This window comes from Entelurus aequoreus, linkage group LG24 (assembly GCF_033978785.1).
Source record: "Entelurus aequoreus isolate RoL-2023_Sb linkage group LG24, RoL_Eaeq_v1.1, whole genome shotgun sequence".
Classification (NCBI taxonomy): Eukaryota; Metazoa; Chordata; class Actinopteri; order Syngnathiformes; family Syngnathidae; genus Entelurus; species Entelurus aequoreus.
This window is the reverse complement of record NC_084754.1, coordinates 18,020,932-18,044,995: the sequence shown is the minus strand read 5'-3', so window position 1 is coordinate 18,044,995 and position 24,064 is coordinate 18,020,932. Positions and strand designations below refer to the sequence as shown.

Below are 24,064 nucleotides of genomic sequence, written 5' to 3'. Positions count from 1 at the left end.
CCTGGGAGGTGGGAGGAGCAGCGGGCAAAAGCGGTGGCCACGCCCGGGAATCATTTTTGGTGATTTAACCCCCAATTCCAACCCTTGATGCTGAGTGCCAAGCAGGGAGGTAATGGGTCCCATTTTTATAGTCTTTGGTATGACTCGGCCGGGGTTTCAACTCACAACCTACCGATCCCAGGGCGGACACTCTAACCCAGTGGTTCTTAACCTGGGTTTGATCGAACCCTAGGGATTCGGTGAGTAGGCCTCAGGGGTTCGGCAGAGCCTCCACCGCGGAGGTCACACACCCGACTCATCATGTAAATAAAAACTTCTCCCTATCGGCCTATTATGGATACGTCCTGGGCATGATGTTAAAGTGCATCTGACAGTGGAGGCCCCTCTATGGGGTCTTGGGGCACTAGGAGGTTAACCCCTTTACTACTGTTACCCCAGGTGGCTCTTGGCAAAGGCCTAGTACGTACCTGACTGCCCCCTAGCCAGGGATACAGTGAAGACCTCAACGTCTTGGACTCAATGCCACTGGACCCTGACCCGATTCTGTCAAACAAAGTCACGCACAGGCATCCTCCATAAAGGGATACACCCCTACCAGGAGGATTGTCATACTCGTTTGAGTGACCGCCGATGATGAGGACTATAGATACGGCAACAGCCGAAGTCACACTGATTTGCAGGTGTGTAATTTGTTGTGAGTTCATGCGCTGTGTTGGTTTTGTTCTTTGAACGAGGTGATGTTATGCACGGTTAATTTTGTGCACCAGTAAAAAAACATCTAACTTTGTCTTGAATTTTTTTTAAAACTAAACTTTTTTTTTTTCACTGAAGAAAGGTTCGGTGAATGCGCATCTGGAACTGGTGGGGTTCGGTACCTCCAACAAGGTTAAAGGCCTACTGAAACCCACTACTACCGACCACGCAGTCTGATAGTTTATATATCAATGATGAAATCTTAACATTGCAACACATGCCAATACGGCCGGGTTAACTTATAAAGTTCAATTTTAAATTTCCCGGGGAACTTCCGGTTGAAAACGTCTATGTATGATGACGTTTGCGCGTGACGTCAATGGTTGAAACGGAAGTATTAATTATTATTATTATTATTAGTCGTTTGAGTCACACATTAAGAGTGTTACTAAAACGGCCTTCTTTCATCTCCGTAATATCGTCAAAATTCGTTCCATTTTGTCCACAAGCGACGCTGAGATCATTATTCATGCGTTCGTTACATCTCGTCTCGATTACTGTAACGTATTATTTTCGGGTCTCCCTATGTCTAGCATTAAAAGATTACAGTTGGTACAAAATGCGGCTGCTAGACTTTTGACAAAAACAAGAAAGTTTGATCATATTACGCCTATACTGGCTCCCTCTGCACTTAAAGGGAAACTTCGGTTTTTTTCAACCTGGGCCCTGTTTTCATAATTTTTTCTGTATATGTGAGTGCTGGATAAAACATTTTTTGAGGTCGCGCCAGTATTGAGCAGGGCAGGCAGCCTCCAGCCCAGCTAACGCTCGTACACAGGGCAACTGGCTCTCGTCAAAATTCGGCCTATAAACATGCATTTTTTTCACACTGACAGGCTCAGATAGTTACAATGAGTGTCCGACAACATACTAGAAAGGAGAAATTAACGTATGTCTCTACCTTTAGCTGGAGATCGCTGTATGTTGTGAGCTGTGTCCAAATCTCACCACGCTACAAATCTCGTTCCGAAATCTCGCGATAACTCGCGACAAATCAAATCGTCCACATCAGGCAAAAATTCAGCCATGACAGACAAACAAACAAACTTTTCTATAAAACTAAAATAACAGTCTTCGGTAATCCAACAGAAAATCACTTCAGTCATCTCTCTTCACCTCAGTCAGGTAACTGTTTTTCCACCGGTGTTTTGTCGCGAGTTATCGCGAGATTTCGGAACGAGATTTGTAGCGTGGTGAGATTTGGACACAGCTCACAACATACAGCGATCTCCAGCTAAAGGTAGAGACATACGTTAATTTCTCCTTTCTAGTATGTTGTCGGACACTCATTGTAACTATCTGAGCCTGTCAGTGTGAAAAAAATGCATGTTTATAGGCCGAATTTTGACGAGAGCCATTTGCCCTGTGTACGAGCGTTAGCTGGGCTGGAGGCTGCCTGCCCTGCTCAATACTGGCGCGACCTCAAAAAATGTTTTATCCAGCACTCACATATACAGAAAAAATTATGAAAACAGGGCCCAGGTTGAAAAAAACCGAAGTTTCCCTTTAAGATGCGACTTTAAGGTTTTACTACTTACGTATAAAATACTACACGGTTTAGCTCCAGCCTATCTCGCCGATTGTATTGTACCATATGTCCCGACAAGAAATCTGCGTTCAAAGAACTCCGGCTTATTAGTGATTCCCAGAGCCAAAAAAAAGTCTGCGGGCTATAGAGCGTTTTCTATTCGGGCTCCAGTACTCTGGAATGCCCTCCCGGTAACAGTTAGAGATGCTACCTCAGTAGAAGCATTTAAGTCCCATCTTAAAACTCATTTGTATAATCTAGCCTTTAAATAGACCCCCCTTTTTAGACCAGTTGATCTGCCGTTTCTTTTCTTCTCTCCTCTTCTCCCCTGTCCCTTGGGAGGGGGAGTTGCATAGGTCCGGTGGCCATGGATGAAGTGCTGGCTGTCCAGGCTGTCCAGAGTCGGGACCCCGGGTGGACCACTAGCCTGTGCATCGGTTGGGGACATCTCTGCGCTGCTGACCCGTCTCCGCTCGGGACGGTTTCCTGCTGGCCCCACTATGGACTGGACTCTCGCTGATGTGTTGGATCCACTGTAGACTGGACTTTCACAATATTATGTCAGACCCACTCGACATCCATTGCTTTCGGTCTCCCCTAGAGGGGGGGTTACCCACATATGCGGTCCTCTCCAAGGTTTCTCATAGTCATTCACCGACGTCCCACTGGGGTGAGTTTTTCCTTGCCCGTATGTGGGCTCTGTACCGAGGATGTCGTTGTGGCTTGTGCAGCCCTTTGAGACACTTGTGATTTAGGGCTATATAAATAAACATTGATTGATTGATGATTGATTGATTCGGACACATTGTATCACAATACAAACAGCTCTGTTTTCATCGCAATATTCCACAGTATTCTGGACATATGTGTTGGTGAATCTTTTGCAATTTGTTTAATGAACAATAGAGACTGCAAAGAAGAAAGCTGTAGGTAGGATCGGTGTATTAGCGGCTGGCTGCAGCAACACAACAAGGAGGACTTTGACTTGGATAGCAGACGTGCTATCCGACGCTAGCCGCCGACCGCATCGATGATCGGGTGAAGTCCTTCGTCGCGCCGTCGATCGCTGGAACGCAGGTGAGCACGGGTGTTGATGAGCAGATGAGGGCTGGCGTAGGTGGAGCGCTAATGTTTTTATCATAGCTCTGACGAGGTCCCGTAGCTAAGTTAGCTTCAATGGCGTCGTTAGCAACAGCATTGCTAGGCTTCGACAGACGGCACAGCATTAACCGTGTAGTTACAGGTCCAGTGTTTGGTTCGGTGTCTCCTGATAGTAGTATTGTTGATCTTCTGTTTATCCTTCCAGTCAGGGGCTTATTTCTTTTGTTTCTATCTGCATTTAAGCACGATGCTATCACGTTAGCTCCGTAGCTAAAGTGCTTCACCGATGTATTGTCGTGGAGATAAAAGTCACTGTGAATGTCCATTTGGCGTTCTCGACTCTCATTTTCAAGAGGATATAGTATCCGAGGTGGTTTAAAATACAAATCCGTGATCCACAATAGAAAAAGGAGAAAGTGTGGAATCCAATGAGCCCTTTTACCTAAGTTACAGTCAGAGCGAAAAAAGATACGTCCTGCACTGCACTCTAGTCCTTCACTCTCACGTTCCTCATCCACTAATCTTTCATCCTCGCTCAAATTAATGGGGTAATCGTCGCTTTCTCGGTCCGAATCGCTCTCGCTGCTGGTGTAAGCAATAGGGAAATGTGAGGAGTCCTTCAACCTGCGACGTCACGCTACTTCCGGTACAGGCAAGGCTTTTTTTTATCAGTGACCACAAGTTGCGAACTTTATCGTCGATGTTCTCTACTAAATCCTTTCAGCAAAAATATGGCAATATCGCGAAATGATCAAGTATGACACATAGAATGGATCTGCTATCCCCGTTTAAATAAAAAAAAAAAAATTCAGTAGGCCTTTAAGAACCACTGCTCTAACCACTAGGCCACTGAGTAAGTTAAAACTCATTTGTATACCCTAGCTTTTAAATAGCCCCCATTTTAGACCAGTTGATCTGCCGTCTCTTTTCTGCTCTGCTCCCCTCTCCTCCGTGGAGACCACGAAGACCATTAGGTGACCACAGATGAAGCGCTAGCTGTTCAAAGTCGGGACCCGGTGTGGACCACTCATTTGTGTATCAGTTGGGGACGTCTCTGTGCTGCTGACCTGTCTCCACTCAAGATGATCTCCTGCTGGCCCCACTATGGCCTGGACTCTCACACTATTAACTAGATCCACTCGACGTCCATTGCCCCCGTCACCCAGGGGTGGCCCCCACATCTGCGGTCCCCTCCAAGGTTTCTCATTGTAGCCCATTGGGTTGAGTTTTTCCTTGCCCTGATGTAGGATCTGAGCCGAGGATGTTGTTGTGGCTTGCGCAGCCCTTTGAGACACTCGTGATTTAGGGCTATATAAATAAACTTTAATTGATTGATTGAACATGTAAGTGTAAAAAAATAACATTATGATTTGTACATTTTCAGAATGTGATTGGTCTAATTTTAAGCAAAAAAAACAATCTGAAGTTATCTTTATTTTTAAGTTATAATGCCATGATTTTACCAGTCCGGCCCGCTTGGGAATAGATGTTCCTCCATGTGGCCCCTGAGCTAAAATGAGTTTGACACCCCCTGACATGGTCAAAATATGTATGTGTTACTAAAAAAAACATGTATTTTGAAAACATATTTGTCTGTGAATAAAATGCCTTTTTAAAAGGGTTTAGTTAATGTAATTTTTGAATGCGTGACTTAGTAAAGCAAAAGAGAACCTTTGTTAGCAGCCTGACGTCCGCTTTAGGATCCGCTATCCGGGCTGGACGACCTCTGCTGCAGCCGACTTTTTGTCTCCGCCTCCGCCTATCATCAACAACAACAACAGAAGCGCCAGCCTCTCTAGAACCCGCAGCCCCGTCCACGTCCAGCCTACCTTTTTTTAAATCTTCTAAACACGAGCTCCATTACTTCAACTCAACTCGAACTTCACGGAGAAACGCCGACATGCCCACATCAATTCTACCGGTGGAAAAGTAGTTCCACTTCTGAACTCCAACAGGCGGAAGAGTTAGCTTTTGCCGAGGGAAGTTTTTCCAACCCCCATTTTTTTTTTGAGCCGGGGGAGCCCAGGCTTGGGGGGGAAAGGAGAGTTATATGATGTGGATTTGGTACATTCTACTCGGTTCAAGAACAGTTGGTAAGTTTTCTTCAAACGCACACGTTCACTTCCCTTGTCTGTCACAGCCTGGTGACGGGGTGGAAGGGGGGGTTAAATAGTGTATCTCTCCGCCGACTCGCTACTTGTTGGTAAAAATATTCTAATTTCCGCGAGATAATGTGTTTTTGTGTGAAATTATGGAGTTGTTGTTTGCAAATAGTGTTGAACATCAATGTGAGAGTATGTTAAATTTACTTATAAGCGACCAGCGAGAATTATATTGCAAAAGCTACTCTCCGAGCAGTATATCCATCATCTGTGCTTGTTGACCAGCGCCTCGCCGACAAACTGTTCCCCTCGGCGGGCCATGGAAGGAGCCAGCCCGGCCTAGGCGGAGCACGGTTTATAACGGGACTGTATAGGCACCGCTTTTTGTACTGCTTTCCAATCGGTGAAATCAGTCAACTGTGTAAATAATGGTGACACACCTGTGCTATTTAGGGTCTCCACTCAATGTGGTCATTGTCTTTATGCAAAATGGTGGTAATTTGTTATTAAATAAAAGTATCATGTCTGAAATTAACACATACAACAATACGAAGAGTTGAAGCCAATAGTATTTGACCCTTTTGTGAATAAGTGACCTGAAGTGTCAAAACAATATTTAAATCACATGTCATATGTATATATATATATATATATATATATATATATATATATATATATATATATTAGTGTTTTGGTTACTTTTCGGTACTTTTCTAAATAAGGGGTACCACAAAAAATTGCATTATTGGCTTCATTTTAACCAACAAATCTTACGGTACATTAAACATATGTTTATTATTGTAAGTTTGTCCTTAAATAAAATAGTGAACATACAAGACAACTTGTCTTTTAGTAGTAAGTAAACAAACAAAGACTCCTAATTTAGTCTGTTGTCGTATGCAGTAACATATTGTGGCATTTTCCATTCTATTATTTTGTCAACATTATTAAGGACAAGTGGTAGAAAATGATTTATTAATCTGCTTGTTCATTTACTGTTAATATCTGCTTACTTTCTCTTTTAACATGTTCTATCTACACTTCTGTTAAAATGTAATAATCACTTATTCTTCTGTTGTTTGGTACTTCACATTAGTTTTGGACGATACCACAAATTTGGGTATCAATGCGATACCAAGTCGTTGGTCATATTCAAAGTCCTCATGTGTCCAGGGACGTATTTCTTGAGTTTATAAAAATAATATACGTTTTAAAAAAACGAAAGAAGATGTGATGCCAAAAAATATTGACGTAATCATAGTAGTATCGACTAGATAGGCTGCTGTACTTGGTATCATTACAGTGGAAGTTAGGTGTAGATCCACCAATGGTGTTTGTTTACATTTTGACGCCGGTGAGCTACGGTATGTAAAGAAGCATGTGTAACTATTCCTCATCCTGCAGGGATGATCCTTGAAGAAACATACTTTATTTGTCGCCATGACGGCGAGGATTAGTGATTTAGAAGTAGCTAAAACACTGCTGACTGGGGCTGGACTTTAGCCGCTAGCTAGCTAGCTAGCCATGTCTTAAAGCGCCTCTTCCGGTGGGCGTTTCAGTGTTATAACTTCACCTTTATCTTTAGTTTTTAGACCAAAATGTGTCTGTTCTCCCTTTACTGTCTACACACTGTGTCTGCTTGTAAGTACTCCGTGATTGTGCACTGCGTAACATGCTCGTCTGCTCGTAAACCAGCAATGACACAACTTGACGGGGGCGGGGTGGCGGACCGGTACTTTTCAGAGGCGGTATAGTACCGAATATGATTCATTAGTATCGCTGTACTATACTAGTACAACCCTAATATATATATTTATGTATGTATGTACAAACCCCGTTTCCATATGAGTTGGGAAGTTGTGTTAGATGTAAATATAAACGGAATACAATGATTTGCAAATCATTTTCAACCCATATTCAGTTGAATATGCTACAAAGACAACATATTTGATGTTCAAAATGATAAACTTTTTTTTTTTTGCAAATAATCATTAACTTTAGAATTTGATGCCAGCAACACGTGACAAAGAAGTTGGGAAAGGTGGCAATAAATACTGATAAAGTTGAGGAATGCTCATCAAACACTTATTTGGAACATCCCACAGGTGAACAGGCAAATTGGGAACAGGTGGGTGCCATGATTAGGTATAAAAGTAGATTCCATGAAATGCTCAGTCTTTCACAAACAAGGATGGGGCGAGGGTCACCACTTTGTCAACAAATGCGTGAGCAAATTGTTGAACAGTTTAAGAAAAACCTTTCTCAACCAGCTATTGCAAGGAATTTAGGGATTTCACCATCTACGGTCCGTAATATCATCAAAGGGTTCAGAGAATCTGGAGAAATCACTGCACGTAAGCAGCTAAGCCCGTGACCTTCGATCCCTCAGGCTGTGTGTAAAGGATATCACCACATGGGCTCAGGAACACTTTAGAAACCCACTGTCAGTAACTACAGTTGGTTGCTACATCTGTAAGTGCAAGTTAAAACTCTCCTATGCAAGGCCAAAACCGTTTATCAACCACACCCAGAAACGCCGTCTGCTTCGCTGGGCCTGAGCTCATCTAAGATGGACTGATACAAAGTGGAAAGGTGTTCTGTGGTCTGACGAGTCCACATTTCAAATTGTTTTGGAAACTGTGGACGTCGTGTCCTCCGGACCAAAGAGGAAATGAACCATCCGGATTGTAATAGGCGCAAAGTTGAAAAGCCAGCATCTGTGATGGTATGGGGGTGTATTAGTGCCCAAGACATGGGTAACTTACACATCTGTGAAGGCGCCATTAATGCTGAAAGGTACATACAGGTTTTGGAGCAACATATGTTGCCATCCGAGCATTGTTACCATGGACGCCCCTGCTTATTTCAGCAAGACAATGCCAAGCCACGTGTTACATCAACGTGGCTTCATAGTAAAAGAGTGCGGGTACTAGACTGGCCTGCCTGTAGTCCAGACCTGTCTCCCATTGAAAATGTGTGGCGCATTATGAAGCCTAAAATACCACAACGGAGACCCCCGGACTGTTGAACAACTTAAGCTGTACATCAAGCAAGAATGGGAAATAATTCCACGTGAGAAGCTTAAAAAATGTGTCTCCTCAGTTCCCAAACGTTTACTGAGTGTTGTTAAAAGGAAAGGCCATGTAACACAGTGGTGAACATGCCCTTTCCCAACTACTTTGGCACGTGTTGCAGCCATAAAATTCTAAGTTAATTATTATTTGCAAAAAAAAAATAAAGTTTATGAGTTTGAACGAAATGGGCCTCTATACACCTATGTCAGGGGTCGGCAACCCAAAATGTTAAAAGAGCCATATTGGAGCAAAAACACAAAAACAAATCTGTCTGGAGCCGCAACAAATTAAAAGCCATTTTACATACAGATAGTGTGTCATGAGATGTACATTGAATTGAGATGACTTAAAGGAAACTAAATGAGCTCAAATATAGCTACAAACGAGGCATAATGATGCAATATGTACATACAGCTAGCCTAAATAGCATGTTAGCATCGATTAGCTTGCAGTCATGCAGTGACCAAATATGTCTGATTAGCACTCCACACAAGTCAATAACATCAACAAAACTCACCTTTGTGCATTCACGCACGTTAAAAGTGTGGTGGACAAAATGAGACAGAAAAAGAAGTGGCATAAAACACGTCCTAGAAAGTCGGAGAAAGTTATACATGGACACAAACTAAGGTGAGTTCAAGGACCGCCAAAATTAGTAGGACAAAACGGCGCTCGCCAAATACTCGAATCAGTGAAGCATGTTTAATATAAACAGTGTGCTTTATAACAATTAGGGAGGTTTGTGTCATGTTTGTCCTCCTACAGAAACCATATTAAAACAAAAAATGTATTTTTTTTCCCCTCATCTTTTTCCATTTTTCATACATTTTTGAAAAAGCTTCAGAGAGCCACTAGGGCGGCGCTAAAGAGCCGCATGCGGCTCTAGAGCCGCGGGTTGCCGACCCCTGACCTATGTAGATATTGCACCAAAAACCAGACATTTGCAGCTAGAATAGTCATTTACCACATTAGCAATGTATAGAGTGTATTTCTTTAAAGTTAAGACTAGTTTAAAAAAAAAAAAAAGTTTATGAGTTTGAACATCAAATATCTTGTCTTTGTTGTGCATTCAATTGAATATGGGTTGAAAAGGATTTGCAAATCATTGTATTCCGTTTATATTTACATCGAACACAATTTCCCAACTCATATGGAAACGGGGTTTGTATGTATGTATATACAGTGTTGGCACTAGGAATTTTCAAAATGGGGTCCCACAGTAAATTTTTGTGGTCCCACTTTTTTGTAAGCGTTTTGAAAACAAATGATAAATGTGTGCATTATCCTGTTATATCTTACATTCTATATCATGTTTTGGAAAAAGGTTGTCATAAACAATACTTAATTCATCAAAAAAAAAGTTTATGAATATGTACATTTATTCAGTTATAAATATTAATTCACTTTCTTCTTTCGATACCGTCGATCATAATATTTTATTAGAGCGTATCAAAACACGTATTGGTATGTCAGACTTAGCCTTGTCTTGGTTTAACTCTTATCTTACTGACAGAATGCAGTGCGTCTCCCATAACAATGTGACCTCGGACTATGTCAAGGTAACGTGCGGAGTTCCCCAGGGTTCGGTTCTTGGCCCTGCACTCTTTAGTATTTACATGCTGCCGCTGGGTGACATCATACGCAAGTACGGTGTTAGCTTTCACTGTTATGCTGATGACACTCAACTCTACATGCCCCTAAAGCTGACCAACACGCCGGACTGTAGTCAGCTGGAGGCGTGTCTTAATGAAATTAAACAATGGATGTCCGCTAACTTTTTGCAACTCAACGCTAAGAAAACGGAAATGCTGATTATCGGTCCTGCTAGACACCAACATCTATTTAATAATACCACCTTAACATTTGACAACCAAACAATTAAACAAGGAGACTCGGTAAAGAATCTGGGTATTATCTTCGACCCAACTCTCTCGTTTGAGTCACACATTAAGAGTGTTACTAAAACGGCCTTCTTTCATCTCCGTAATATCGCTAAAATTCGTTCCATCTTGTCCACTAGCGACGCTGAGATCATTATTCATGCGTTCGTTACGTCTCGTCTCGATTACTGTAACGTATTATTTTCGGGCCTCCCTATGTCTAGCATTAAAAGATTACAGTTGGTACAAAATGCGGCTGCAAGGCTTTTGACAAAAACAAGAAAGTTTGATCATATTACGCCTATACTGGCTCACTTGCACTGGCTTCCTGTGCACCTAAGATGCGACTTTAAGGTTTTACTACTTACGTATAAAATATTACACGGTTTAGCTCCAGCCTATCTCGCCGATTGTATTGTACCATATGTCCCGACAAGAAATCTGCGTTCAAAGAACTCCGGCTTATTAGTGATTCCCAGAGCCAAAAAAAAGTCTGTGGGCTATAGAGCGTTTTCTATTCGGGCTCCAGTACTCTGGAATGCCCTCCCGGTAACAGTTAGAGATGCTACCTCAGTAGAAGCATTTAAGTCCCATCTTAAAACTCATTTGTATAATCTAGCCTTTAAATAGACCCCCCCTTTTTTAGACCAGTTGATCTGCCTTTTCTTTTCTTCTCTCCTCTTCTCCCCTGTCCCTTGCGAGGGGGAGTTACATAGGTCCGGTGGCCATGGATGAAGTGCTGGCTGTCCAGAGTCGGGACCCCGGGTGGACCACTAGCCTGTGCATCGGTTGGGGACATCTCTGCGCTGCTGACCCGTCTCCGCTCGGGATGGTTTCCTGTTGGCCCCGCTGTGGACTGGACTCTCGCTGATGTGTTGGATCCACTGTAGACTGGACTTTCACAATGTTATGTCAGACCCACTCGACATCCGTTGCTTTCGGTCTCCCCTAGAGGGGGGGGGGGGTTACCCACATATGCGGTCCTCTCCAAGGTTTCTCATAGTCATTCACCGACGTCCCACTGGGGTGAGTTTTTCCTTGCCCGTATGTGGGCTCTGTACCGAGGATGTCGTTGTGGCTTGTACAGCCCTTTGAGACACTTGTGATTTAGGGCTATATAAATAAACATTGATTGATTGATTGATTGATTCTTTCCTTCATGGATCTAAACTTTACCGCTGCCTGTATTTTTTTCTATATTTTTATTTAATAAGTTGTAGGTGTATTTATTTCAGTATAAAAGTGTAAAAAGTTATTTGCTTCGGTTATGAAATGATAATCGTGTGCCATGGCATACATACATATGACACATTTAATTGATTATTCTCACCTGTTTGTAGATCATCAGTTGTTTAAAAACCGCCACATCTACTCTTTACTGGCAAATAATGCCAACAAACTTATAATTTCGCAAGTTAGTTTCAATGTCATTTAATACAGTGGCACTCAATCCCTCTAGCATTTCATCTCTGGCTTCGTGATGGCCATAAGCTGTGTGTTCCCCTTTAAGAAGGGGTATGTGGGGTGAGTGACGTGTGTAAGTGAGTAGGCAAGTTAGGAGAGGGAGCACTAGCATGTTCAGGAGTGTTACTAGCATGGTGGATGTCAGCTTGGCTTTGTGGAAAACACAAATAAAGAGTTGTAACAAATCGACGGCCTCGTCATTCCGACCAAAGAGCGAAACTGTAGGGACCCACTTCCGGGTAAAATGGAGGAAATATATCGGCCCTGCAGGGAACGTCTCCCCTGCGCTCCTTGGCCACGGTCTGGGAGCCGACAAGCAGGATGTTTATTGGTGCCTGGTGAGGCTGGATCTTTCAAAATCAGTGCACCCGGTCGTAAAGGTGTTCTTTTTATTAGCTCGTTTACATGACGCGCAAAACATCTTTCCATCTTCATAAGTGAGCCATTAGCTGAAAAGTGGCTCCTGAAGCTTTGCTTCTTGGGTTTATTGCTCGCCATGACAAAAACATTAACACGCGGGAGTCCTAATACCGGAAATGCAGTATTTGTGATAGATAAAACTTTCGGCGAATCAAATTTAAGAAATTGTACCGGAAAGTTAATTACTTTCCTAGTGTCTACTCCTCCGCTGTGACATAAGTTTGCTTTAACAACTTTTTCCAGAAAAGACCGATCTCATCACAATTAAAAACTTGCTGCGGTACGAAGCCTGTTTCGTCGATTCTTTTGTATTACTTTTTAGCGCCGTTGATGTATTCCTCGCAAATAGTCTATTTTTCACTCCACAGCAATTCTCTCCTTTAGCACGTATTGATGTAAACTATGTACATATGTAACTCACAATTATTAGCTTTGTGCGTTGTTGGCTAATGATAGAAATTTGGCTAGCCAACGTTTATAATTGAATTTCTAGCCTATTGTAAAATTGTATGACACTGTATACGTCTCAAATGCCGTCCAATCAACGCACAATTGTATTTATATACCTAAGAACATTATTTTATTCACTGACAAAAATACAAGTGTGAAAGCAAACTGACCACATTAATTGACCATTTTTTCAGTTTTTGGTCTTGACCAAAGTATCAGACTACACACACTTAAATGTTCTTGGAAGGAAATACTAAATACCAGAAAAACACCAGTCTAATTGCCAATATTTTTTTGAGGTTGCTTACATTTAGGGATGTAACTGTAAACGGTAAACCGTTATAAAATTCCAGATGGTTGGTATTACCGTTTACAGTTTTAATTAGAGAAACATTTTTTTTGGGCAACACTGGTTACTTCCTGGAAACTGAAGCACCACAGCGCTGGCGCATGTGTTAACACGAGAAAAAAAATGGCGGCAACTACACAGACTTTTCTCTGCAGATGTTCCCTCCGAGTAAACTTTGCTTCGTTTCAAGGCCTACTGAAATGAAATTTTATTTATTTAAACGGGGATAGCAGATCCATTCTATGTGTCATACTTGATCATTTTGCGATATTGCCATATTTTTGCTGAAAGGATTTAGTAGAGAACGTCCACGATAAAGTTAGCAACTTTTGGTCGCTGATAAAAAAAAGCCTCGCCTGTACCGGAAAAGTTAAAGTTAAAGTACCAATGATTGTCACACTCACACAAGGTGTGGTGAAATTTATCCTCTGCATTTGACCCATCCCCTTGATTACCCCCTGGGAGGTGAGGGGAGCAGTGGGCAGCAGCGGTGCCGCGCCCGGGAATCATTTTGGTGATTTAACCCCCAATTCCAACCCTTGATGCTGAGTGCCAAGCAGGGAGGTAATGGGTCCCATTTTTATAGTCTTTGGTATGACTCGGCCGGGGTTTGAACTCACAACCTACCGATCTCAGGGCGGACACTCTAACCACTAGGCCACTGAGTAGGAGAAGTAGCATGACGTCACAGGTTGAAAGGCTCCTCACATTTCCCCATTGTTTACACCAGCAGCGAGAGCGATTCGGACCCAGAAAGGGATGATTACCCCATTAATTTGAGCCAGGATGAAAGATTCGTGGATGAGGAACGTGAGAGTGAAGGACTCGAGTGCAGTGCAGGACACATTTTTTTTTGCTCTGACCGTAACTTAGGTACAAGCTGGCTCATTGGATTCCACACTCTCTCCTTTTTCTATTGTGGATCACGGATTTGTATTTTAAACCACCTCGGATACTATATCATCTTGAAAATGAGAGTCGAGAACGCGAAATGGACATTCACAGTGACTTTTATCTCCACGACAATACATCGGCGAAACACTTTAGCTACGGAGCTAACGTGATAGCATCGGGCTTAACTGCGTATAGAAACAAAAGAAATAAGCCCTTGACTGGAAGGATAGACAGAAAATCAACAATACTATTAAACCATGGACCTGTAAATACACGGTCAATGCTTTCCAGCCTGGCGAAGCTTAACAATGCTGTTGCTAACGACGCCATTGAAGCTAACTTAGCAACGGGACCTCACAGAGCTATGCTAAAAACATTAGCTATCCACCTACGCCAGCCAGCCCTCATCTGCTCATCAACATCCGTGCTCACCTACGTTCCAGCGATCGACGAAGGACTTCACCCGATCATCCGTGCGGTCGGCAGCTAGCGACAGATAGCGCATCTGCTATCCAAGTCAAAGTTCTCCTGCTTGTGTTGCTGCAGCCAGCCGCTAATACACCGATCCCACCTACAACTTTCTTCTTTGCAGTCTTCATTGTTCATTAAACAAATTACAAAAGATTCACCAACACAGATGTCCAGAATACTGTGGAATTTTGAGATGAAAACAGAGCTTTTTGTATTGGATTCAATGGTGTCCGAATACCTCCGTTTCAACGATTGACACCACGCGCATACGTCATCATACATAGACGTTTTCAACCGGAAGTTTAGCTGGAAATTTAAAATTGCACTTTATAAGTTAACCCGGCCGTATTGGCATGTGTTGCAATGTTAAGATTTCATCATTGATACATAAACTATCAGACTGCGTGGTCGGTATTAGTGGGTTTCAGTAGGCCTTTCACTTCATTTCACTCGCTTCTACTTCCGTGGAGTCTACGGGTACATTTAATAGCGTACTGCTGTTATTAGATGACGACAAGTGTGGATAGTATTGGAGACGGACGCATTTGTTCCGAGTTATCATGCAGCAGGCGATGTGTGGGGAGCGTTGCCACAACTTGTTTATAAAGTCTTTAGTTTATTTACTAGGATGGTCACTCATCCTTTATGTAACAGCTAACTTTGTCAGTGTTCCAATAACATCAATACTAGCTAAAATGTTTTGTCATCTCAGCGAATTGAAAGCAGGATGTGTGCCTGTGAGGCACAAAGATTGTGTATTAGATGTATCACTCTTGTTTATTTTTGTTGGCCAAACTGTTGCACTGAACCACTTTGTGTTGTTGGAGAAAGAAGCTTGTTTATTAGATTTTATTTTCATTAGCCAAACTGCTTTGTGTTTTATATTGTTATCAAACAAGTAACCAATGTGTTTTTTTTACATTACTTGTGGGTTTTTTCCATTTCACAAAGTTATTACTTTTAAAACCATTCATGTCACATAGCATTTTGTTAATATTTTATGGTGTATAGTTAATTCCTATATACAGTAACAGGTTTCTGCTCTTAATGGATCTGTCCCGATACAGCATGTACATAAATTAAAAAAATACCTCTCTCTATGAAAATGTAAAAATAGAGATAAAGGCATCATGTATTGAGAAAAAAAACTGACATGTTGATATGATTAATGAACAAGAACACAAACATCTGTTTTTAAATGTATGGATAATTAGACATTACAAATTACGTGATGGGGTCGCGTTCCCACACCAACACTGTTTTACCTAACATGATGAATATTTGTGAGTTCAATATTGATAATGACCTAATATAACATTAAGTATGCCAAGGAAATTGCAGTAATACAAACCAATGTAAGTGATGGGACTATCAAACCGAGCCAAACACAAATGTTTATAGTGAGCACAGAAATTGGGCCCAAGTTAGCATGGTACGACTACCTTCATTTCTACGTAACTTTGTAAATATGTGGTAGAAGGAACCAATTCAACTTCAATGTAGAGCTTCAGAAAGTGAGGCAGGAATGGCATTTGACTTTCATCAACATTCTGTGACACTGTGTTTGCAGAGCACTGAAAGGCCAGTCTTGCAGAAGTGAGGAATGTTGAATAAAACCTCAATGAGTTGCATGCTACTGTGGAAGTCACCTGCTGGAAAAGTTCCACGGTTTAGTCATGCAACACCTAGTGCTGAAACGATTAGTCGACATTGTTGACAAATGTCAACAATAAAATTTGTCGCCGACAATACAATTTGTCAACAATAATCGACACGTTATCACACGTGTTTTTCTGGGCAGAAGTGGGTCACTCACTAAAACATAGCCAGTGATAACATGTAAAGTTTGAGGATATTTCTTCTTATTTTTGTTTTACACATGAATATCTTTCTCATTTTGCAAAGCGGACCTTGTTTTTATGGCAGTACATCTGTGATACATGAGCATTTAAAGCGTAGACTTGATGGTCAAACATTTGGAGGTAGAATTCAGTCTCAACCTCTGTAAGAATGTTCGCTTTTAGAGTGAGACGAAGTTGTGTGAAAAATAACTTAATTTTAGCTGAAGTCAGCCAGTTAATCTTTGTCTACATCAATTAAGTATGTTTTAAAGCAGCGTCAATTTGCAATGTCGTAAAAAAGGCACTTTAACAAATGCGAACCGCGCATGCACACACAAACACACACAAAGGGAGACTGACAGGCATCAATGCAGATGTATCAAAACATTCCAAATACAATCTATTAGATAGCCAACATTTTAAGAATTAATCATCAAATATATCATTCTACACATCGAGTCTATTAGCAATGCCTTAAAAAACGCTTTTTAACAAACGTGATCCACGCGTGCAAACACACATAGAGCCAGAAAGGCACCAATGCGGAGGTATCATAAGATTAAACCTAACATTTATTAAATAGCCAACATTTTAACAATTAATCAAAGGTAGAATTATACATATTGAGTTTATTATAGTGCTAAAAGTGCCAAGAGTTAATTAATAGTCAATATACCAGTGTGCGGCTTTTTAAACATTACAAAATGCTTTTCTTTTTGAGGAAATTAGATTTAGTTTTGTTTATTTTCATTGCTGCTATTTTAATTGTTTTTTTTTTTTTAAATACATTATATATAGGTCAGGGGTCACCAACCTTTTTGAAACCAAGGGCTACTTCTTGGGTACTGATTAATGCAAAGGGCTACCAGTTAGATACACACTTAAATAAATTGCCAGAAGTAGCCAATTTGCTCAATTTACCTTTAACTCTGTTATTATTAATAATTAATGATATTTATCTTTGTGGAAACACTGATCATCTTAATGATTTCTCACAATAAATATATATAGAAACAGATAAATATCAATATGCAACACTTTATTTTTATATTTTCTCTAAGTGCACATTTTTCAAATTGAACATTTTCAAATGATCACTTCTAAGACAGTCTTGTGAGATCACAATATCCCATTTTAACTAGCTAGCCACTAACATTTTTTAACAAATCATGAATTACTTTGCACCATGTTTGTACAAATAATAACTCATGTAAAATACAAAAGTAAACTCTCACATTTTTAAATCATGTCACACTTTGAACTGGACACCAAATCTGTTATCTGTTTCTTTGTCAGTTAGTGGGAAGCCTGGCATTGCATGCTGTTAACTAGTGTGTTGTACTCTGGTGTGTAACTTGACACTGCAACTCTGAGTGAGTCTTGCAGATGTGCATCAGTGAGGCGTGTTCTGTGTTTGTTCTTGATGAAGTTCATGTCAGAAAAGGCTGATTCACAAAGATAAGATTTTTCCTCATTGTTTTCGGAACCTTCTTAATCTTTTGGACATATTTTCACAGCAATCTGGCGTTAAGCTTAATTATGATAAATGTAAAATGTTAAGGATCGGAAATCTAAAGGGAACGTCCTTTCGAATGGAATGCAAAGTGCCTGTTTTGTGGACAGATGGACCAGTTAACATACTTGGTGTTGTTGTCCCAGAAAATCTGGAAGATCTAGGCTCAGTAAATTATGATAATCGACTAAGAAAGCTGGACAAAATTACGCAATTATGGAAAGGGAAATCCCTAACCTTGTATGGTAAAATGTCTATTGCCAACTTGTTAATTATTCCTCAATTTATTTATTTGTTTTTGTCATTACCAGCTCCATCACAAAACTTTTTTAAGATTTATGAGCGGAGGGTCTTCGATTTTGTCTGGAACGGCAAACCAGAAAAGATTAAAAGAAAGGTTTTGTACAAAGAGTATGAATATGGGGGCCTGAAACTTCTCAACCTTGAAGCTCTGTGTCTGTCTTTAAAAGCATCAATTGTTCCAAAGATGTATTTAAACATTGAGTGGTACACAAATGTCCTGTTGGACAAAAAACATGTACTGTGTCAAAAGAAATGGTATCCTTTTTTACAAGTGATTCCCTCCCAGAGAGTCTGCTGGGAAACATGGCGGGGTTCATAAAGGAAACAATCCACTCATAGTGGTGTTTTCAATTTTATGTGCCAGAAAAAAGAGACGATATTTTCCATCCATCCATCTTCAACCGCTTATCCGGAATCGGGTCGCGGGGACAGCAGCTCCAGCAAAGACCCCCAGACTTCCCTCTCCAGAGCAACATTTGCGACTTCCTCCTGGGGAATCCCGAAGCGTTCCCAGGCCAGAGAGGAGATGTAATCCCCCCATCTGGTCCTTGGCCTGCCGGGGGGCCTCCTCCCAGTGGGACGTGCAACAAGGACCTCCCTAGGGAGACGCTCGTGAGGCATCCGCACGAGATGCCCGAACCACCTAAGCTGGCTCCTTTCCAAGCGAAGGAGCAGCGGCTCTACTCCGAGTCTCTCTCGGGTGACTGCACTTCTCACCCTATCTCTAAGGGAGATGCCAGCCACCCTTCTGAGGAAACTCATTTCGGCCGCTTGTATCCGCGATCTTATTCTTTCGGTCATTACCCACACTTCATGACCATAGGTGAGAGTAGGAATGTAGATAGCTCGGTAGACCGAGAGCTTTGCCTTCTGACTCAGCTCCCGTTTCGTCACAACAGTGCGGCAGAGAGACTGCAATACTGCCCCAGCTGCTCCGATTCTCCGGCTGATTTCCTTCTCCATCTTTCCCTCACTCGTGAACAAGACCCCGAGATACTTAAACTCCTCCACCTGGGACAGAGTCCTGTCCCCTACCCGGACTGTACAAACCATCGGTTTCCTGCTGAGAACCATGGCCTCAGATTTGGAGATGCTGATCCTCATTCCAGCCGCTGAACACTCGGCTGCGAACCGATCCAGTGAGAGCTGAAGGTCACGAACCGAAGGTGCCATCAGGACCACATCATCTGCAAACAGCAGTGACGCAACCTTTAGCCCCCCGAGACGTATACCCTCTCCGCCATGGCCACGACTCCGCCTAGAAATCCTGTCCATGAAAATCACAAACAGGATAGGTGACAGAGCGCAGCCCTGGCGGAGACCAACCCCCACTGGAAACGGATCCGACTTACATCCAAGCACCCGGACACAACTCTCGCTTTGGTTGTACAGAGATTGGATGGCCCTCAGCAGGGTTCCCCTCACTCCGTACTCCCTCAGCACCTCCCACAAGATCTCCCGAGGGACGCGGTCATACGCCTTCTCCAAATCCACAAAACACATGTAGACTGGATAGGCATACTCCCAGGCCCTCTCCAGGATTCCCGCAAGCGTAAAGAGTTGGTCAGTTGTTCCACGACCAGGACGGAATCCACATTGCTCCTCTTGAATCTGAGGTTCGACTATCGGCCGGACCCTCCTTTCCAGTACCTTGGCGTAAACTTTCCCAGGGAGGCTGAGTAGTGTGATACCCCTGTAATTAGCACACACCCTCTGGACGATATTTTGCAGCAGTTAATATGGATGAACTCTAATATTGTAATAGATGGAAAGCCTTTCTTTTGGAAAAATATGTTTGAAAGAGGAATCATTTTTGTCAATGATATTATCAATGAGAATGGTAAAATTATGAAGTATGATGAATTTAGAGCTATGTATGGTGATGCTTGCTCAAGCTTTTCATTTGATCAACTAACTGGAGTCATTCGGAAAAAATGGAAACAAATAATTAATTATGGAACTACTAAATTATTAGTTTGTAAACCTCTAATAAGAAATTCTAGTTGGCAATAAGGAACTAAAATAAATAGAAAAATATATAATTTTTATTTAATAAAGAAATCTTTGAAGGCTGCCTCATACAACACAAATGGAAAATGGGAGGACTTTTTTGACTGCCCGTTGCCATGGGATGCCATATTCAAACTAATCTATAAAACCACTATCGATGTGCAAAATCTTTATTTTCAAATTAAAATTATTTATAACTTCTTACCCACAGGGAAAATGTTAAAATTATGGAATATGACAGAGTCAGATGATTGCCGATTTTGTTGTCAGGAGCCTGAATCCACCCTGCATTTGTTTTGGTATTGTCATATTGTGTCTTTGTTTTGGGTGGAAGTTGAAAAAATGTGTTTAAGGATTGGTTTGTTTATGAAGCTTAATGTGGTTTCTGTTATTTTAGGAGAGTTCATTGACAATCATGATTTAGTCAATTTAATTACAGTACTCGGTAAAATGTTTATTTTTAAGGCCAAAAACAGATATTCACTTAATATTACTTTCTTTAAAACATTTATTCAGTATTTTCTAACTTTAGAAAGTTACATGGTTGAAAACGATAATGATGCCAAAAAACATTTAAAAAAAAGATGAGAAGTCCTCAAAGGCTTATTTTGAAAGTATAATTATGTTTATAGATTATATGATATCTGTTGTTGTGTTCCCTAATTTGAGTGACCTGGACATAATCTGGACTGTACATAAATGCTTATTTTGAAAATGTAATTTTGTTTATAAATTATATGCAATCTGTTGTGTTCCCTAATTTTTTTCTGTGTACATGAATGAAGGTGTGTGTTGCTGAGTCCGACTTGGACATTATCTGGACTGGGCCTGGTTTAAAAAACCCTTTAAACAAATCTAATTTAATTGACAACCTGGTCTGTTGAAGATAAGGCCCTTTTTTAAAAAATAAAATAAAATAAGATAAATAAATAAAAAACATTTTCTTGGATAAAAAAGAAAGTAAAACAATATACAAATAATTACATAAAAAATAGTAATTAATGAAAATGTTAGTGGACCAGCAGCCTGTACAATCATGTGTGCTTCAGGGACTGTGTCCCTTGCAGATGTGTTGTCTATGTTGTGGGAACCAGAATATTGGTAGCAGAAAGAAATAACCCCTTTTGTGTGTGGATGAGTGTGCATGGGGGAGGTTGTTTGGGTTGATGCACTGATTGAAAGTGTATCTTGTGTTTTTTCTATGTAGATTTAATTTAAAAAAATTTTTTTTTTTTTTTTTAAATTTTTTTTTAATTTTTTTTATTTTTTTTAGAACAGGCCCGCGGGCGACTCATCTGGTCCTTACGGGCGACCTGGTGCCCGCGGGCACCGCGTTGGTGACCCCTGATATAGGTTGATTGGCAACACTAAATTGGCCCGAGTGTGTGAATGTGAGTGTGAATGTTGTCTGTCTATCTGTCTTGGCCCCACAATGAGGTGGCGACTTGTCCAGGGTGTACCCTGCCTTCCGCCCAAGTGCAGCTGCGATAGGTTCCAGTATCCCCCGCGACCCCGAGAGGCACAAGTGGTAGAAAATGGATGGATGGAACACGGTTAATTTTTTTAGCACTTTACCTTTCCTTTCTTTTAATCAATCAATCAATCAATGTTTATTTATATAGCCCTAAATCACAAGTGTCTCAAAGGGCTGCACAAGCCACAACGACATCCTCGGTTCAGAGCCCACATAAATGGACAACATTTTATTAGTCGCTTTATCTGATTAGTCGACTAACCGTCGACTATCAAAATAATTGTTAGTTGCAGCCCTGGCAACATAATTCAATCAATACTGCAATACCGCCATGAGAGCTGGCATTTCAGAGCACTGCATGAACTAAAGGGAGAATAAAAATTATTTGGCTTGATTATAGCCTCTCTCAGCATAGTCCATAACCATTTGTGCTTTTCTTTTATTAAAGCTGGGCATACAGTAGACAGTGTTAGCAGTATTGGTTTAGGATTTTAACTGACATAAGTAAATTGCCTTTGACAGAAAATCAAAGCTAATACCTAAAGTGGTCACACTTAACGGAGTGACTGAGATTCACAAGTTGACTGCTCAAATTTTACGTTTGGATCATTGCGGTTCCACGCAAGTCCTGTGGATGTCAGTATCAATGTTGCTTACTGTTTACGACTGTCGGAACAAACAAAGAAAAAGAAGACATTTCTGCCAATGACTGTGGAGTCGGAACGCTCATGCTCAAAACAACACTTGACAACATTGCAACATGCTTCTCTCATTAGTTGTGCATTGATCTGTGCTGAAAAGTCAAAGAAAGTCACACTGGTGCACAGAACACAGTTCATCCACTTTGCACACACTCAGTCACATTAAAACGATTCAGAAATGGAAAAATACAGTCATACAGTAAACTTGCTTCAACTGTGCAAATACTCTCATGGTCTACCAAATGTCTGACATGCCAGGAATTCATTTGAGTGTTGTATGACCAGTCAGAGTCAGTCTATTGTACACGTTCTTAAAAAAATTGCACAAAATAGCCTGCCACATTTGGCTTTGTACACAATTTATTAAATTAAAGCAATTCTTTTTTGAAGAAAAAAATACTTCCATCATAAGGGACACATAAAGCTGATTCTGATTTTGATACCAGGGTTTCCCCCACATGTAATTGATAGTGGTGCGATGCCACAGCAAAATAAAAGCCGCCACACCTTGCAAATGAGGATATTTTATGTAATACATCGTATAAATTGATATGTATAGCCTATTATTTACATGTTATTGATTAGTGATGCACTAAAAATTTGGCCACCGAAAGGCTTTGTTTACTGAAACAACACTGCTGAAACAGTATGTTGTGATGGTGTAAGTAAAACGCACACAATTGTCTGGAGCGTAGGCAACATGTCTGCGATATGTATGTACTTAACTATATCCGAGATATACCCGCGGACATTGTTCTAAAAAATATGCGGACAGTATTCTATAAAATGTGCAATGTGCAAATATTGCCTTGTTTTAACATGCCAGAGGCTGTTCACCTTGGAGATCAGTGGCGATTGCTGTAAGACTGCAGGCGAAGCTGAGCGTTTCCCATTAAATATATTAAAAAAGCGGTCAAATATGTACTTTTGTTTACATTTGATTGACTAAAATAAGATAGCATGCGTTCAACTTTTGTTCAGAATCAGCTAATTTCGAGACAGCTGACGCAACTTTCCTCTCTATCATTCGGAGCATGGCGTGGGTTGTTCCACTGCAGCCAAACTATACAATCATTGAATAGATACTCGGCTTTGTCCTGTCCACCGACACTGAGCGTATCTGGAAGTGAATGAGAAGTGCGCTCGGCTTCAGCTGGCTTGGACACCGGGCTTCAGCAAGATGATTGGATAATCTGTCTGAGGCCGAATCCCTTTTTAATTGACAGTAAAATGAGCGAACCAGCTGTCTTGAATTATGAACCAGGCCATAGCATTTTTCAAGTTTCATTCTATTGTTCCGAGTTGATATGAAGAATTTCACAATCCTGTAAGTAGCAGTTTTTTTGTACAATGTAGCATTTGTAATCTGTTACTGGAGACTACATGTATTTAGAGAGTAGGCGAATATAAGTTTGGCAATGTTTTTTTTTTTTTTACATTGAATTTTTATACACTGATTTTCTTTACACTGAATTTTTATACAATTATTTTTTTACACCAGATTGTAAAACACTGAATTTATTTTCAAAGAAACTATCAGCATAATTAGATGTAAAACAAATTCAGTTCACAAAATTCAAAAACAAAAAAAATCAGCTACATAAATTTAGTGTCAAAAAGCTAAAATATGTAAATTAACCTCCAAATATGACCCGCTGAAATGTATGCATATTTTTTGTTGCCTATTTAAGAAAACATGCATCTTCGCCAATTATGCAAAGTATATTTGGATATTA

At 40.9% G+C, this 24,064-nt stretch overlaps 1 protein-coding gene across 3 annotated transcripts in view; it reads left to right on the top strand.

Moving 5' to 3' along the window:
- The window catches only part of ldlrad3 (low density lipoprotein receptor class A domain containing 3), a 205,035-nt gene that overhangs the window by 22,808 nt on the left and 158,163 nt on the right, over positions 1–24,064 (top strand). The window contains exon 1 of one of the 3 annotated variants that reach the window (XM_062036194.1): positions 5,120–5,475. The exons of 1 other annotated variant lie outside the window; for it this stretch is intronic. In XM_062036194.1, the coding sequence (XP_061892178.1) occupies positions 5,433–5,475 (43 nt within the window). In that variant the 5' untranslated portion in view covers positions 5,120–5,432. Of the gene's footprint in view, positions 1–5,119; positions 5,476–24,064 lie in introns of those variants that run through there. One more of the 3 variants, XM_062036193.1, reaches the window with a different exon arrangement.